This window comes from Dryobates pubescens, chromosome 20, assembly GCF_014839835.1.
Source record: "Dryobates pubescens isolate bDryPub1 chromosome 20, bDryPub1.pri, whole genome shotgun sequence".
NCBI classification, from domain to species: Eukaryota; Metazoa; Chordata; class Aves; order Piciformes; family Picidae; genus Dryobates; species Dryobates pubescens.
Genome location: NC_071631.1, coordinates 17,904,158 through 17,918,776, shown reverse-complemented (window position 1 = coordinate 17,918,776; position 14,619 = coordinate 17,904,158). Strand labels below are relative to the sequence as shown.

Below are 14,619 nucleotides of genomic sequence, written 5' to 3'. Positions count from 1 at the left end.
GGAGGTCACTATACAAGTGGCTTTGACAGCACAGCCCACAGCCTCTCATCTCAGCATGTCATAGAATGGTTTGGGTTGGAAGGAACCTTAAAGATCATCTAGTTCCAATCCCCCTGCCATGGGCAGGGACACCTCCCACTAGCCCAGGTTGCTCAAAGCCCTGTCCAACCCAGCCTTGAACACCTTCAGGTGGTGTATGCTCCTCACCATCTTTCTTACTTTCGACCCCACCTTTCTTCAACACAGCAGGTGACCCCCAGGCAGATGAGCCATGTTGGCCAACAAAGTCTCAAGGCAGAAGCCCTGCCACCACTGCAAGAGCAGGCCAGCAGCAGCCCCACCAGACACCTCCACGATCCACTATGAGAAGTTCTGGCTGTACCGCCACTGCTCCTCGGTGCAGCAGAGGGACAGGCAAGCTCAGAAAGCTGGGCAGCTCTTCTCAGGGCTGCTGGCCATGAACGTGGTGTTTCTGGGCTGTGCCTTCATCAGCAGTATGATTTTCAACCACATGGCCATCACCCTGGCAGAGGTTTGGATCCTGCTCTCCATCCTCAAGGTCTTGTGCCTGTGCTGGATTGTCTACTACCTGCTGGGCACCAGTCGGCAGCCGCACGCCGTGCTGCACCGCGATTCCCACGCTGGGCCCATCTGGATCAGGGGTAAGTTCTGCTTTTGGGCATCTGCCTGTGCCTTTCACCACCTTCCCAGTGCTTGGAAGAGAAAGAAATTCTCCCTCTGCTCTGCTACCAGAAGAAGTAGAAGCCACAGGAGATGTAGTTGAGGTGTTGGGAATCTCAGCTTGTAGTGCAAGGCTGGGGGAAGACAGGGATGTAGTGGATGCCTCAGAGAGGAAGCAGAGCAGCCAGAAGGGTCTTGAGCTTGGCTTCTCTTCAGCCTCCAGTCCAACTTTGCCCTGGGGTCTCTTCCCAAAGCACAACCCAGGTACCTCCCACCTACACCTCAGCAACTGAGCATGCTGGAAGAGGCATAGGAAAGGTTTTAGGCGATGACCACTTAGCAAAGTGAGAGGAGAACCACCACTTTTACCCAGCAAGAGCATCAGCAGGCCCAAGCCACCCTTGTCCTTGTTTAACATCACAGCAGTGCTGTTCCCAGGGAAAGATTCCTGCCCAGTGAGTCACATTCCAGCGACACCCAGGCTTTGCTATCAGTAGTTGCCCCACTTTGTGGAATGGCACTTCCCACAGCCCTGCCTCTGGTTTATTAAGCAGTTTCTAATCAGTGCACTATTGTGTTAACTAAGTACAGACAATGAAAGGGAAGAAAGCTGCAAGGCACCTGAGTACCTGAAACTGCAGGGGTCTCCAAGGAGAAAGGGAGAATTAAAGGGTCCTAACTTCTGCACTTTGGTGCTGTGGAAAGCCTCAGCAGACCTGCTCTCTCCCCAAGGCAGAAACTATCACTTGCCCTTAGCTTACTCCTGTCATAGAATCATAGAATGGTTTGGGTTGGAAGACACCTTAAAGATCATCTAGTTCCAAACCCCCTGCCATTAGACCAGGCTGCTCAAGGACCTGTACAACCTGGCCTTGAACACCTCCAGGGAGGGGGCATCCATAACCTCCCTGGGCAACCTGTTCCAGTGTATCCCCACCCTCCCTGGAAAGAATTTCTTCCTAATCTCCAGTCTAAATCTGCCCTCCTCAAGCTTCAATCCATTCCCTCTCATCCTACCATTACAAGCCCTTGTAAAAAGTCCCTCCCCAGCTTTCTTGTAGGCCCCATTCAGGTGCTGGAAGGCTGCTAAAAAGTCTCTCTGGAGCCTTCTTTTCTCCAGACTGTTACTTCAAATCCAAACCCTGTTCCCACCTTGTATCCAAGCACAAAACAATACCTCAAAGTCTCTTAACACCTTGACCCAGCCAAAGCACACAACCAGGTTCAGCAATCAGGCTGCCTTGTGCCCCCTGCTCTCCAAATCACAGAATCACAGAATGTTAGGGGCTGGAAGGGACCTCAAAAACTCATCCAGTCCAACCCCCCTGCCAGAGCAGGGTCACCTTGAGCAGATCACACGGGAACACATCCAGGCATCACAGGACTTCCAAATGCAAAGGCCTCCAGCTCCACCCAAATCCAAGGGGCATGCGGTCCCCAGCTGGGCTCAGGTGCTGCACAGACACATCTCTGATCACTGAGTGGTGCTTTTGCTGTTTGCCCAGGGTCAGTGCTGCTGTTTGGCAGCTGCAGCGTCCTCCTGAACGCCTTCCAGATCGGCTACAGCGTGATTCTCATCCAGTGCAAGTCCAAGGTGGACATTATATTCCCCAGCATTGAAATCCTCTTTATCTGCACCCAGGTACTGCAGCCTCTGGAAGCTTGCTTATTCTGTCTATCCCCTTCCTGGGTGCCTAAGGGGGAGGGAGAAAGTGAGGATTCTCATGATCACTAAAGGTATGCAAGAATGTGGTGGGGTCAGAGGGAGACCCCCTCCCCAGTATGGAAGCGTTGCGCTGCGTTTCAAACGCCACCCGTGCTCCTCGTGAGCCAGACTCAGAAGCAAAGCAGCAAAAGGCAGAGAGAAATCACTCCAGCAATACCTGACCTACTGCAGGAGCCACAGGAGTGTGTTTTGAAGCATCAAAGTAGGGAGAGAGGAGAGCAAGTTTTGGATTCTGCCAGGGATGTCATGGGAACAACTCAGCCCAGAGACCCAGCCTCTCTGCTTGCTGATGCATGCCCCCAGCAAAGCCCTTTGGGGCACAAAAACACCTCACCAAAAGTAGCTGTCTGGCAGCTGGTTCCTCTTATACTAGCCCTCTTCTTTCCACATCCAAAGCCATATCTGAAAAGTAAACTAGCTCCCATCTCAGCAGCAAATACCTCTGTACACACCATCAGAGGAAAGCAGAACTCCCAGATCATAGAACCACAGAACGATTTGAGTTGGAGAAGACTTTAAAGGTCATCTAGTTCCATGGGTAGGGACACCTCCCGCTGTACCAGATAGCTGAAAGCCTCATCCAGCCTGGCCTTGAACACCTCCAGGGATGAAACAGCCACAGGTTCTTCTCTGGGCAGCCTGTTCCAGTGTGTCAACACCTTCATAGTAAAGAACTTCTTCCTAATATCCAATCTGAGTCTGCTCTGCTCCAGTCTCAGACCACTGCCCTTCGTCCTGTCCCCACAGGCCCTTGTAGAAAGTCCCTCTCCATGCCCACTGGGAGCAGGCTCACATGTGCTGCAGTCACCCAGGGATGCCAGCACACAGCTCAGCGCTGAGCTGCAGGCTCACACATGCCCTGCACCACTGCTGCCAGGCAGGTTTGCTCCTGTGGGACACGTGTCTGCTTGCCTGCCTGCCCCAATTCCAGCATGTGCCTGGCCAGCTGCCTGCTTTGCCCTGCTCACCTCATTCTCGGTATCCATTTGCAGGCTCTTTTCCTGTGGCATCATTCTAAGGACTGCATTCAAGTCCAGCACAACTTGACCAGGTATGGAAAGGGGGCAAAAAAAAACCCCAACCCTGCCTTCAGCTCCTCTAAACTCTTCCTTTCCTGCTGTTTATGCTATCCTTTACTCCTGCCAGAACTGTCTTCAGCTGATTTTGCACACTCTCTACATCCTGCACCACACAAGAGCTATGACCTGACCAGCTCCTTCCTGGGCTCCCCAGCTACCTTCCCTTTTCACTCATGCCTTGAACAGCTGCTTGTTGCTTCCTCCTACCCCCAAACACCTTCCTGCTGGCCTGGCTCTGGGAGCAGTCCATTTACTGGAGGATGAGGTGGGGGTGGCCTCCCTGCTCCTATCACTGGAAGCTGTCTCAGCCTTACCTTCCTCAACCCAGGCCAGTACCTGCCCTGCTCCTTTGCAAATGCTCACATGGGAACATCCTCAGGCATATTTGGGTGTAAAAAGTCCCAGAACAGGCACAAATGGGGAAATCCTCAGGCACACTGAGGGGTGCACATGCTGGGGTGTGCACACACATGCTTGCTCAGGTAGGCAAGAAGCAAAGGGCAGCATGACGTGGCATGTGGACACAGAGGTCAGGAACAATCTTCACAGGTCACATCCTGAGGAAGTGCCTTTCTCTTCTCCCAGGTGTGGGCTGATGCTGACCATAGCCACCAACCTCCTGCTCTGGCTCTTGGCGGTGACTAACGACACCATTCACATGGAGATTGAGTCTCAGCTGCGGGAGGTGGAGCAGCGATTTGCAGGCAAGGCTCCTTTCTCTCCTCCCTGTTTGGTGTGAGCTGCCATGGCTGGCTTCTAGGGAGGCAACAGCTCTTAACCTCAGCTCCTCAGGTACCAAGGTGTTCACAGACAGAGACACTGCCCATTGGAATGGGCTGCCCAGGGAGGTGGTGGGGTCAACATACCTGGAGATGTTTAAGAAGAGACTGGATGAGACACTCGGTGTCTAGTTGATTAGTTAGGGCTGGGTGATCGGTTAGACTTGATGATCTTGGAGGTCTCTTCCAACCTGGTTGATTCTGTGTGATTCTGTAACAACCAGTTCCCCCAGATGCTGCAGCTACCCTATCATTGGAAGGTGTTTTGAAGAGATGGGCTGCAAGGAGAGAACATCTCCGTCTGTGTGGGGGGGGTTTGCTGTGTAAGCCGGGGACTGAGGGCTAGGAAAGGGAAAGCCCATGATAAATGAGCATTTTCCCTCATATTCACCTCTCCTCTGCAAGCAAAAGATTGCCAGACTGAAAGAGACTCACATACTCACACAGGAAGGTCATGGATGCCCCAGGACACAGAAGACACAGTCTCAAACTGCACCAGGGGAAGTTTGGGCTGGAGGTGAGGAGAAAGTTCTTCCCAGAGAGAGTTGTTAGCCATTGGAATGTGCTGCCCAGGGAGGTGGTGGAGTCCCCATCCCTGGAGGTGTTCAAAAAGGGATTGGATGTGGCACTTGAAGCCATGGTTTAGTAGTCATGAGGTCTTGGGTGACAGGCTGGACTTGATGATCTTTGAGGTCTTTTCCAACCTTATTGATTCTATGATTCTATGATCCCTGGAGGTATTCAAGACCAGGTTGGAGACGGCCTTGAGCAACCTGGGCTAGTGCCCCCGCCCATGGTAGGAGAGGCAGTTGGAAGCAGATGATCTTTAAGGTCCCTTCCAACCCAAACCCTTCTGAGTTTCTATGACTTGCTGTGCTTTTCTTTCTGAGGACACAGGAAATAAATGTTCCTGTGTGATCTGCTCTAGGTGCTCCTGCTCTGGCAGGGGGGTTGGACTGGATCATCTCTCAGGGTCCCTTCCAGCCCCTAACATCCTGTGATTCTGTAATATTCCAGGGGTAGAGATAGAGCAGGCTTCACTGTGAAGGAAAGGTGTCTCTGTGGCCCAGTACCTATAGTATTGACCAGGAGGAGCACTACAAATGTAAGAAAAGACATTTGCTAAACTGCTACTCTGAACCCTGGCAGCTTGAGGACCGAGTGGCAATCACTTAACTTGCTGCTGGTCACTGTTTTGGGGTACACAGAGACAGAGATTGTGCCTGCACACAAGAAACTCCTAAAGACAGCCATGAAATCACAGAATCATAGAATCAAGCAGGTTGGAAAAGACCTCAGAGATCATCAAGTCCAACCTATTACCCAATACCTAACACCTCCTGACAGCTAAACCATGGCTCCAAGTGCCACATCCAAGCCTTTTTTGAACACTTTCAGGGATGGGGACTCCACCACCTCCCTGGGCAGCACATCCCAATGGCCAGTTCTGAGAAGAACTTTCTCCTCACCTCCAGCCTAAACCTCCCCTGGCACAGCTTGAGACTGTGTCCTCTTATTCTGGTGCTGCTTGCCTGGGAGAAGAGACCAACCCCCACCTGGCTACAACCTCCTTTCAGGTAGTTGTAGACAGCAAGGTGGTCTCCACTGAGCCTTCTCTTCTCCAGGCTAAGCAACCCCAGCTCCCTCAGCCTCTCCTCACAGGGCTGTGCTCCAGACCCCTCCCCAGCTTTGTTGCCCTTCTCTGGACACATTCAAGTGTCTCAATGTCCTTCTTAAACTGAGAAGCCCAGAACTGGGCACAGGACTCAGGACATCTCCCTCTTAATTGTTGCCTCCCTCTCCTCACGGTGCAGGCAATGAGACTACCTCCTGCACGTGCCCAAACACCACCATCTGCAAAGTCTTCCAGAAGGGCTACATCCTGCTCTACCCCTTCAACACCGAGTACTGCCTGGTCTGCTGCTCTGTGCTGTATGTCATGTGGAAGAACGTGGGGAGACGCATCAGCCACCCCGACATCTCCCAAGCCAAGGCCAAGTTCAGGCTCCAGGGGGTGGTGTTTGGGCCGCTGCTGGGCGCCGTGGCGGTGATCACCGGGACCTGCGTCTTCATGCTGTACCAGATCCAGGCCACGGGCTCGGTCCCAGACCGCCAGGTCTTTGTGATGTATTACTCCTACTACATTGTGCTGCTGCCCCTGATGAGCGTGGGGGCAGTGGTTGGCACAATCATCCACGCCTTGGAGAAAAGGGAGCTGGACACGCTGAAGAACCCGACCCGCAGCCTGGACGTGATCCTGCTGATGGGGGCAGCCCTCGGCCAGATTGGCATGTGCTACTTCTCCATCGTTGCCCTTGTGGCCACTGACCCCGTGGACTTGTTGAATAGTCTGATCCTGTCCTATTCTGTCCTCCTCATCTTCCAGAACATCACCCAGAATGTCTTCATCATCGATGGGCTCCACCGGCAGCATGTTGTAGCAGCAGTGGAGGCCAAACACCCAGGGCACAACGGGCAGCACGCTTCAGAGCTACCTAGTGAAGAGGAAACCATGGCAGGCAGCAAACAGGAGGAGACACAGACATCGTCCAGCAACGAGGAAGACATGAAAGAGCAGAATCATGAAGGCTGTGAGCAGAGACGAGTGAGTGTGATAGAGCTGGGGCAGGAGATCCGGAAGGTTTCTCTGTCCTACATCCACAGCTACTCAGTCCTGACCTGGAAGAGAAGAGCATTAAGGGAGATCTCCTTCTTCTTGGTTTTGTGCAACATCATAGTGAGTATTGCTCTGCCTTCCACATCACAGCTCAGCTGAGTCATGATCACAGAATCATGCAAGAGCTTGGGTGGGAAGGGACCTCCAAAGGTCATCTAGCACAACCCCCCCTGCAGCGAGCAGGGACATCTTCCACTAGGGCAGAGCCTTGTCATGATGATCTGTGACACAAACATGCTCTCCTTGTCTGTCTTTTGGGCTGCTTTTCTATGCAAGAAACCTTTGCCCACCAAGTTTAAATCTGCTGGTGAGGGAAGCCAAGCCCATTTGTGCCATCAACACCACACACCCATCATGGTAGGGTCTCTTTTGATCAAGCCAAGAGTGAAAGCTGGCTGGGCTTCCTAGGTGCAGGAAGAAGACAACTGATAGAATGATGATCTTATCATGAAGATGATCAGAGGGCTGGAGCACCTCCCCTACAGGCTATGAGTTGGGGCTGTTCAGCCTGGAGGAGAGAAGGTTCCAGGGAGACCTCAGAGCAGCCTTCCAGGACCTGAAAGGGGGCAACAAGAAAGCTGGGGAAGGACTTTTTGTGAGGGCTTGTAGGGATATGATGAGAGAGAATGGATGGAAGTTTGAGGAGGTCAGACTTAGACAGATTAGAAATACACTGAGGGTGGTGAGACACTGGGACAGGTTGTCCAGGGAGGTCATGGATGCCCCTTCCCTGGAGGTGTTCAAGGCCAGGCTGGAGGCCTTGATCAACCAGGTCTAGAGGAAAGCGTCCCTTACCCATGGCAAGGGGGTTGGAACTGGATGATCTTTAAGATCCCTTCTCACCCAAACCATTCTGTGATTCTCTGAATCAATCCTTATGCAGCAAACTTTTAAGCTCTGAAAAGGTCAGCAAAGTCATTAAGGGTGTTCCAGGAGATAAGCAGAGAAGCATGAGGCAGCGGCAGTAAGTCTTTGTAAACATGAGCCTCCAGGGTTGAAACTCACCCAACAAAGTACACTGTGCTCTGGGACCTTGAATCAACACACATCTTCCCTGCAGGCCAGTGAAAACAGACTGGCCAAGCAAACAGTGAAATTCTGTGGAAAGCTGAAGCTGGCTGGGGCAGGAGGAGGCCATGGTTAGGTTTCCAGGAATTGAGCAGTATCTGACTCGCAGCAGCATGAGCAGAGCATTTTCCCTCTCTTTATACAATCGTTAGGGTTGGAAGGGACCTCAAGGATCAGCCACATCCAACCCCCCTGCCATGGGCAGGGACACCTCACACTACAGCAGGCTGCTCACAGCCACATCCAGCCTGGCCTTAGGAACGTGTCCAGAGAAGGGCAACAGGGCTGGTGAGAGGCCTCGAGCACAAGCCCTACAAGGGGAGGCTGAGGGAGCTGGGGTTGCTTAGCCTGGAGAAGAGGATGCTCAGGGGGGACCTCATTGCTGTCTACAACTACCTGAAAGAAGGTTGTGCACAGGTGGGGGTTGGTCTCTTCTCGCAGGCAAGCAGCACCAGAACAAGAGGACACAGTCTCAAGCTGTGCCAGGGGAGGTTTAGGCTCAAGGTGAGGAGAAAGTTCTTCACTGACAGAGTCGTTAGCCATTGGAATAGGCTGCCCAGGGAGGTGGTGAAGTCACCATCTCTGGAGGTGTTCAAGAGGGGATTGGATGTGGCACTTGGTGCCATGGTTTAGTCATGAGGTCTGTGGTGACAGGCTGGACTTGATGATCTTTGAGGTCTCTTCCAACCTTGGTGATTCTGTGAACCTCCAGGGATGTGGCTTCCACCACCTCCCTGGGCAACCTGTTCCAAGGGCTTTGCTGGCAGGGAGACTCCTCTGATACTCCTGAAATATTCCTCCAGCCCCTGAGCCAGTGCTGAGATTAGAGTGGAGGTAGCAGGCTGTTTGTCCTCCTCTGACCTCTCTCTTTCCCTCCCCCCCCTCTAGCTGTGGGTGATGCCCACCTTCGGGGCTCACCCTGCCTTTGAGAACGGACTGGAAAAGTCATTTTATGGCTACTCCACCTGGTTTGTGATCGTCAACTTCGGGCTCCCCCTGGGGGTCTTCTACCGAATGCACTCTGTCGGGGGGCTCCTGGAGATCTACGTCACAGCCTGAACCAAGCTGAGCCTCCACACTCCAGAGGCTGGGGTGAACCCACAGCGCTGAACAAAGGGGCAGGAAGCAATGGATACGCACATGGAAGCTTGCAAACTTTCCCCCTCCGGCTTCTGCCTTCGCTCCTCCTTGCACAACATCTCCAGGAGTTTCAGGAGAACAGGAGGGTGGTTTGTATTAGCAGTTTTCTTTTCTCTCCATAGAGAATAGACTCAAAGCCTATAACAGGCCCTGTCTTACCGCTCCGTGGAGCCATGCCTGCTGGTAGTCTGCCAGGGGTGCTGCACGGCAGTGAGCAGGACATCATCAGCTCCTCTTGAAATCTTCCAGACAAAAGAATGCAAGAGCAGCCTTCAACAGAAGCAGCAAAGACTGAGCTAAGCCCCACAGGACTTCAAAAATCCACCCTCCAGGATCCCCAGCCCCACCACTGCTCACCAACTCACCCACCCTCCTGCAGCACAGGGCGCCCTGGCAGCAGCAGTCACACCCAGAAGCACTCCCAGCCACGGCCATGCAGAAATGAACCAAACATGCAGGCTTTGGGGGTAATTTTCAAAGAGGTGCTGGCAGCTGCTTCAGTGGTCAGCACAGGGACTAGTTCTGCTTGTTCCTGGTGCTGACAGCTGGCACACCAACTTGTGTGAGTCTCATAGGACCCTGTCCCAAGGGGGCCAGGCTCTGGCAGGGCTGGGTACCGAGGAGCAGGACAGGCCTTCAGCCCTGCACTGGCTCACTGCAGCTTTTCCTGCTACCAAAACCAGAAGCTAGAACGGTACTTTGCCTTACTGGGAATGAACACCATTGCTCCACACTTCACTCAGAGCCTCAGGTGAGAAGCACAAGACAATCTGATCTCTACTTGATGCTCCTCGTGCATGATGACCTAGCAAAGGTCTCAAGGAAGAGAGTAGAGCAAGCTCAAGGAAGAGCTAGTGCCAACCCTACTGTGAATCCCTCCCTGCTCCAGCTCCTTGCTCCTCAGAGCAGCACAGCTTTGCACATCCACCAACATTTCAGGAGGTGTGTGGTGTGGGAAGGAAGGCAGCTGCACCCTGCAGTGCCTGACCAAAGACCCTTAGCACTCATTCCACAGCTGTTGCATTTGAAACCCCAAGGGAGAGCAATAGAGCTTCTGGCTGTGGGTCCCACAGCCAGAAGCTCTGGTGAATGGAAATAAAGAGAGACTGAGTTTTCATGTGCATCTTGTGAGGTCTCTGGGTCTGCTCTGCACTCAAAGCCAGCACACAGTGACACAGCTCTTGCAAGCAGAGGTTATGTGAGATGTAAGGGCAGGCCTTGTTTTACAAGCACAACCCTTCAGGACTCAACCAAGGCCAAAGTAGCAGAGTGCAAAATGCATCTGGGTTATTGCTTCTGTTCCTCTGTAAATCAACCCCAGGCTTTAGGATCAGAGCCTGGTTAGGGAGTGTTTTGTGAGCTAGAAAAGCAAATTCTCCCACACCAGGAAGAGTGATGACAGTTAGAAATTCCTGACCACACACCCCTCATTCCCCTCAGGATTCAGCATTCACTCACTGACAACCCCTCCAGGAGCATGAACTTTGCCCCACAAGTGTTTTTACTTAGGCCTGTGTCCACAGAACTCTGACATGAGCAAGAACATCTGGATAAATTAGGCTCCAATAAAGTTAATTATTATTCTGATGTCACAGTTTGGACATGCTAAGCTCTGGCCCTTTCAAATGATGAACACCTCAAAGCTTGCTCCTAGTCATGGACAAGCAATGATGCTCTTCATGGGCAAATCCAGGTGATGGAGTTTATCTGCAGTGTCACAGATGAACCACTCTGAGTGACTGAGACTCCAGTGAGCAGGTGACTTTGGAGCTATAAACACCAAGTCCTGTAGGTACTGTGTGCAAGGGTGGGCTGTAGGAGAGGTCAGCTGGTGATTTCTTGCTGGTGGGCAGATGGAATATCTGAATACTTGATGAGCAGGAGTGAAGCCCATCAAGCTCCACCTCTTACCCACAGGCACTATAGATTAGATAAGTGTCCTCTAGGTCCTTCCCTAACACACCCAGTTCTAATACTGCAGATGAAGGAAAGAAATCCCCCACCAGGCCACAGTAAAAGCATTCTTCCGGGCCAAGGGGAAAGGCAGGGGCCAAGGGGAAAGGCAGGGGCCAAGGTTTCAGCCCTTTCACTTAGGAGGGTTCTGCCTCTGGACTGATTTGTGTGTACCTCCAGGAGGGGTAAAACCATGAAGACAGCTTGCATGTGATTAAAACTGAAGACTGACAGCAGGGCTGGGGCACAGGAATCTGAAAGCCTAGGGAGGAGTGAGCATGACTCCTGCACCTAACACAGCCATGACAGGTCAGTAGCCCACCTGCTCCTGTGTCATCTGCTCCCCCATCTTTTGCCATCACGCCTTGTTTTGTGGGTCCACACTGCACAAAGTTGTTAGCACACAGCTCACAAAGTCAGGAGACTTAGAATCAGAGCACCCTTTTGGTTGGAAAAGGCCTCCAAGATCATCAAGTCCAAATGCTCTACAACTCTAGCATGTCCCTCAGCACATCTCTGCAACTTCTACACACCTCCAGGGGTGGGGATTCAGCCACGTCCCTGGAGAGACTGTTCCAGTGCTTGAGAACCTTCCCAGTGTAGAAATTCCTTCTAACAGCCAACCTAAACCTCTTGTGGTGTAGAGGGAGGTGGTCTCCCCTCAGCCTCCTTTTCTCCAGGCTGAACAACCCCCGTTCCCTCACCCACTCCTACAACCTGCTTCTCCAGCCCCTCCACAGACACCTGACCCTGCTTGGTCTAGCTCCGTTGCTGTACCCTCTGAGGCAGTTACATCTGATGGTGTCTGGTGCTGCAGAGGCAGAAACAGCCAAACCCACAGAGTCCAGGCTCATTCTGCAGAGGAAGCCAGCACCTGGTCTCCTGGGAGCACAAATCACCCCAGCATAAGGCAAACAAGATTAGAAACCTCCCTCAGGGAAATAAATAAGCAACCAAGTGCATGTTTCAGATAATCTTTATCTTTCTCTCTGTAAGTAAGCAAATAGTTTACAGTGCAAGTTGATTTCCACAGGACAAGGATCAGACTCCAAACACCAAGAAACAAAACAACAACCAGGATTAAAACAAAAAAAAGAAGAAGAAAAAGAAAAAACAAAAAAAAGGTTTCCAGAGAAACTCACAAAGAAACAAAGCATAAAGGAGAGGATGGAAGAGATCATGAGAACCAGCAGATCCATGGGAGGAGAGAGGCAAGCACGTGGGACACAAGGATGCCCCTTTCCAGCTGCGAGGTGCACGTGCCACACAATCAGAGGCTGCCCCACCACATCACATTCTTACACACTAAAGAGATTCCAAGTGAAACAGAGACCTCACCCTGTTTGCCTTGGAACAGAGATGAGGTCAGAACGGGAGCAGTGCTAGAAGGCAAAGTGGGCTGGAGATGGGTGGGGGAATAACTTCTCTCTAATTCACATACTTCTTATCCTTCAGAAAACCAGCCAGGTTTTGTGGCAGCTTTCTACTGGCCTGGGACTTTGGTCCACTTTCAGTGCCCAGAGGAGGAAACCACCTGACTGCCAGCCAGCAGGCCAGCAGGAGCCTGGAGCAGCTTGTCTCTAGGAGAGAATGGTCATGCTGCTATCACTCGAGCTTCAACCTTAGGCAAGGGTTACAAGACACAAGACTATGCCATACCTGTCCCCTCTCTTCATGTGTGAGAGCACTTTTCTGATCTCACTGGTTCCAGGGATCCTCCCAAGAGCCCAAAGGGCTAAGTTTTGGTGGAGAGGGAAAGGTTTCAGCTCATGATAGGACCTCTCACATTTCATTGTCTAAAGACCACCCAGGTCTATGACAGCAGACTCTCCCAGCAGGACATCAAATTGGATTCAAACCCCAGGCTGTCTCCACCTACCAATGTGCAGCCCCATGCTGCTGAGCCAAGCCAGAAACAGCAGGTTTCCCACCAGCTCTCATTCTGGCTTCCCAAACTTCATGTGCTTGGGACCCAATACATTCAAGATCTGATATCTTGGTCACTAGCAAAATGTCCTGAAGGTCTCTTCCAACCTGGTTTATTCTATGTATTCTATGTATTCTAACTGCACTTTGCTTCAGCACTCTCCACTCCCTACTGACATGGAGATGCTTTTCCTCCTACAACTTCCAAATTCCTCCTACAACTTCCCTGAGTGCCTCCCTCAATCCCCTGCCTTAGACAGTAGTGTGCAAAAGACCCTTCTGCTCCTTGCATTACATCAGCCTGCCAGGCAAAGACAGATGGATATGGCTCCTTTCAGCCCCAGGTGACACTGTCCTTTCAGCCATCAGGAGAAGACTGAAAGGATGTAACAGTCATGCCTCTTCTTGCTCTTGCTGAGCCAGTCCCTTCCTCCCTGTGTGCTCACATGGCTTACGCAGGGCTTTCCAAAGTGACAAACTCCACTGCAACAGCCCCCCGTGAAGGACAGGCTGCTGGGCCTGGAAGCTGAGGTAAAACTCCTCATGCCAGACACCAAAGCACTGGCTACTACAAAACTTCTTAAGCAGCTTTCCAGGAAAGGAGTAGAAAGATTGAGACAGAATTGAGACACAAAGTTTTCTTTCAGCATCTTCTCCTTTTCATTTGGATGGGAAAGGTTTCCCTACCACTATGCAACTGAGACACCAGGGAGATACCTGCAGCCAGAAGGGATGCCCTGGAAACTTCATGGAGCCACATGAAGGTAAGTGCAGTTTCCAACCCCCATCTCCTGCAGGAGTAGCAGCTTCCCTCTTGCACCCAGTTTACAGCTCTTTTTTTCCAGTTACATGCTCATTCTGACCAGGGCAAGGACAGGGTCAGATTGGTTTCCAAACCACATCCAGGAGCAAAAGAGTTACAGAAGAGCTAAGAACTCTGATTTCTAGTGCAACCACAACGATGGACAATCCCTTAGACATCTTTCACTCAAGGTTCAAGGTGAAGGGTGAGGGAAGAGAAGTGAGCTAGGGGGAGGGATGTCCAAGCAGGTCCCAATTAAAGCTTTAAATGGCAGGGAGGTAAATGAAGTGATTGTCCTTTTGGTCTCTCAGCTGGATGTGAAATGCAGGAATAGCTGTGATGAAGCAGCACACAGCAGTCCTTGGATCCAGTGTATTTCTCTCAGTAGAGGTAAGTGCTCTCTTAGACCCGTTGAATTTCAAACAGCTTCACATCTGTGTCATACCAGATAGGGGGATCCACATTCCTGAGGGAGAAAGAAAAGCCACTTTACTCTGTGGCTAGGCACATGGAATTCAAATCACAGCCAAGATTTACAGGAGCTGGCTACACAGAATGCCATCAGCTTTGCAAATGAGGAAACCACTGGTGGAAAGACAATGCACCTGAAAGGGACAACAGCAACTACAACATCCCACAGAGCCAGAGCTTTGCAGGAAAGCTCTGCACCACCTCACAAATCACAGAATGCCAGGTTGGAAAGGACCCCAAGGATCATCTGGTCCAGCCCTTCTAGGTGATAGTGTGGTTTACATGAGCTGGCACTCCTCTAGGCAGCTTTGCTATTC

General features: G+C 51.7%; 2 protein-coding genes across 2 annotated transcripts in view; one reads left to right on the top strand and one right to left on the bottom strand.

The window, feature by feature from the left end:
* Positions 1-271: 271 nt before the first annotated feature.
* OTOP3 (otopetrin 3) lies at positions 272-9,069 on the top strand. The gene is made up of 6 exons (XM_054170916.1): positions 272-662; positions 2,187-2,323; positions 3,400-3,458; positions 4,072-4,190; positions 6,080-7,002; positions 8,899-9,069. Exons 1-6 carry the CDS (start codon positions 272-274, stop codon positions 9,067-9,069), a joined length of 1,800 nt encoding a protein of 599 aa, XP_054026891.1.
* Positions 9,070-13,173: 4,104 nt separating this feature from the next.
* Positions 13,174-14,619, bottom strand: part of HID1 (HID1 domain containing) — a 31,951-nt gene continuing 30,505 nt past the window's right edge. The window contains exon 19 of the mRNA XM_054170728.1: positions 13,174-14,297. Coding sequence (XP_054026703.1) covers positions 14,234-14,297 — 64 coding nt within the window. The 3' untranslated portion in view covers positions 13,174-14,233. The remainder of the gene's footprint in view (positions 14,298-14,619) is intronic.

Bases quoted from the DNA above. Each gene is read 5' to 3' on its own strand.
- OTOP3 (XM_054170916.1), top strand. From the start codon at position 272: ATGTTGGCCAACAAAGTCTCAAGGCAGAAGCCCTGCCACCACTGCAAG. The intron at 663-2,186 runs GTAAGTTCTGCT...CTGTTTGCCCAG, and splicing joins TGGGCCCATCTGGATCAGGG to GGTCAGTGCTGCTGTTTGGC. The intron at 3,459-4,071 runs GTATGGAAAGGG...CTCTTCTCCCAG, and splicing joins GTCCAGCACAACTTGACCAG to GTGTGGGCTGATGCTGACCA.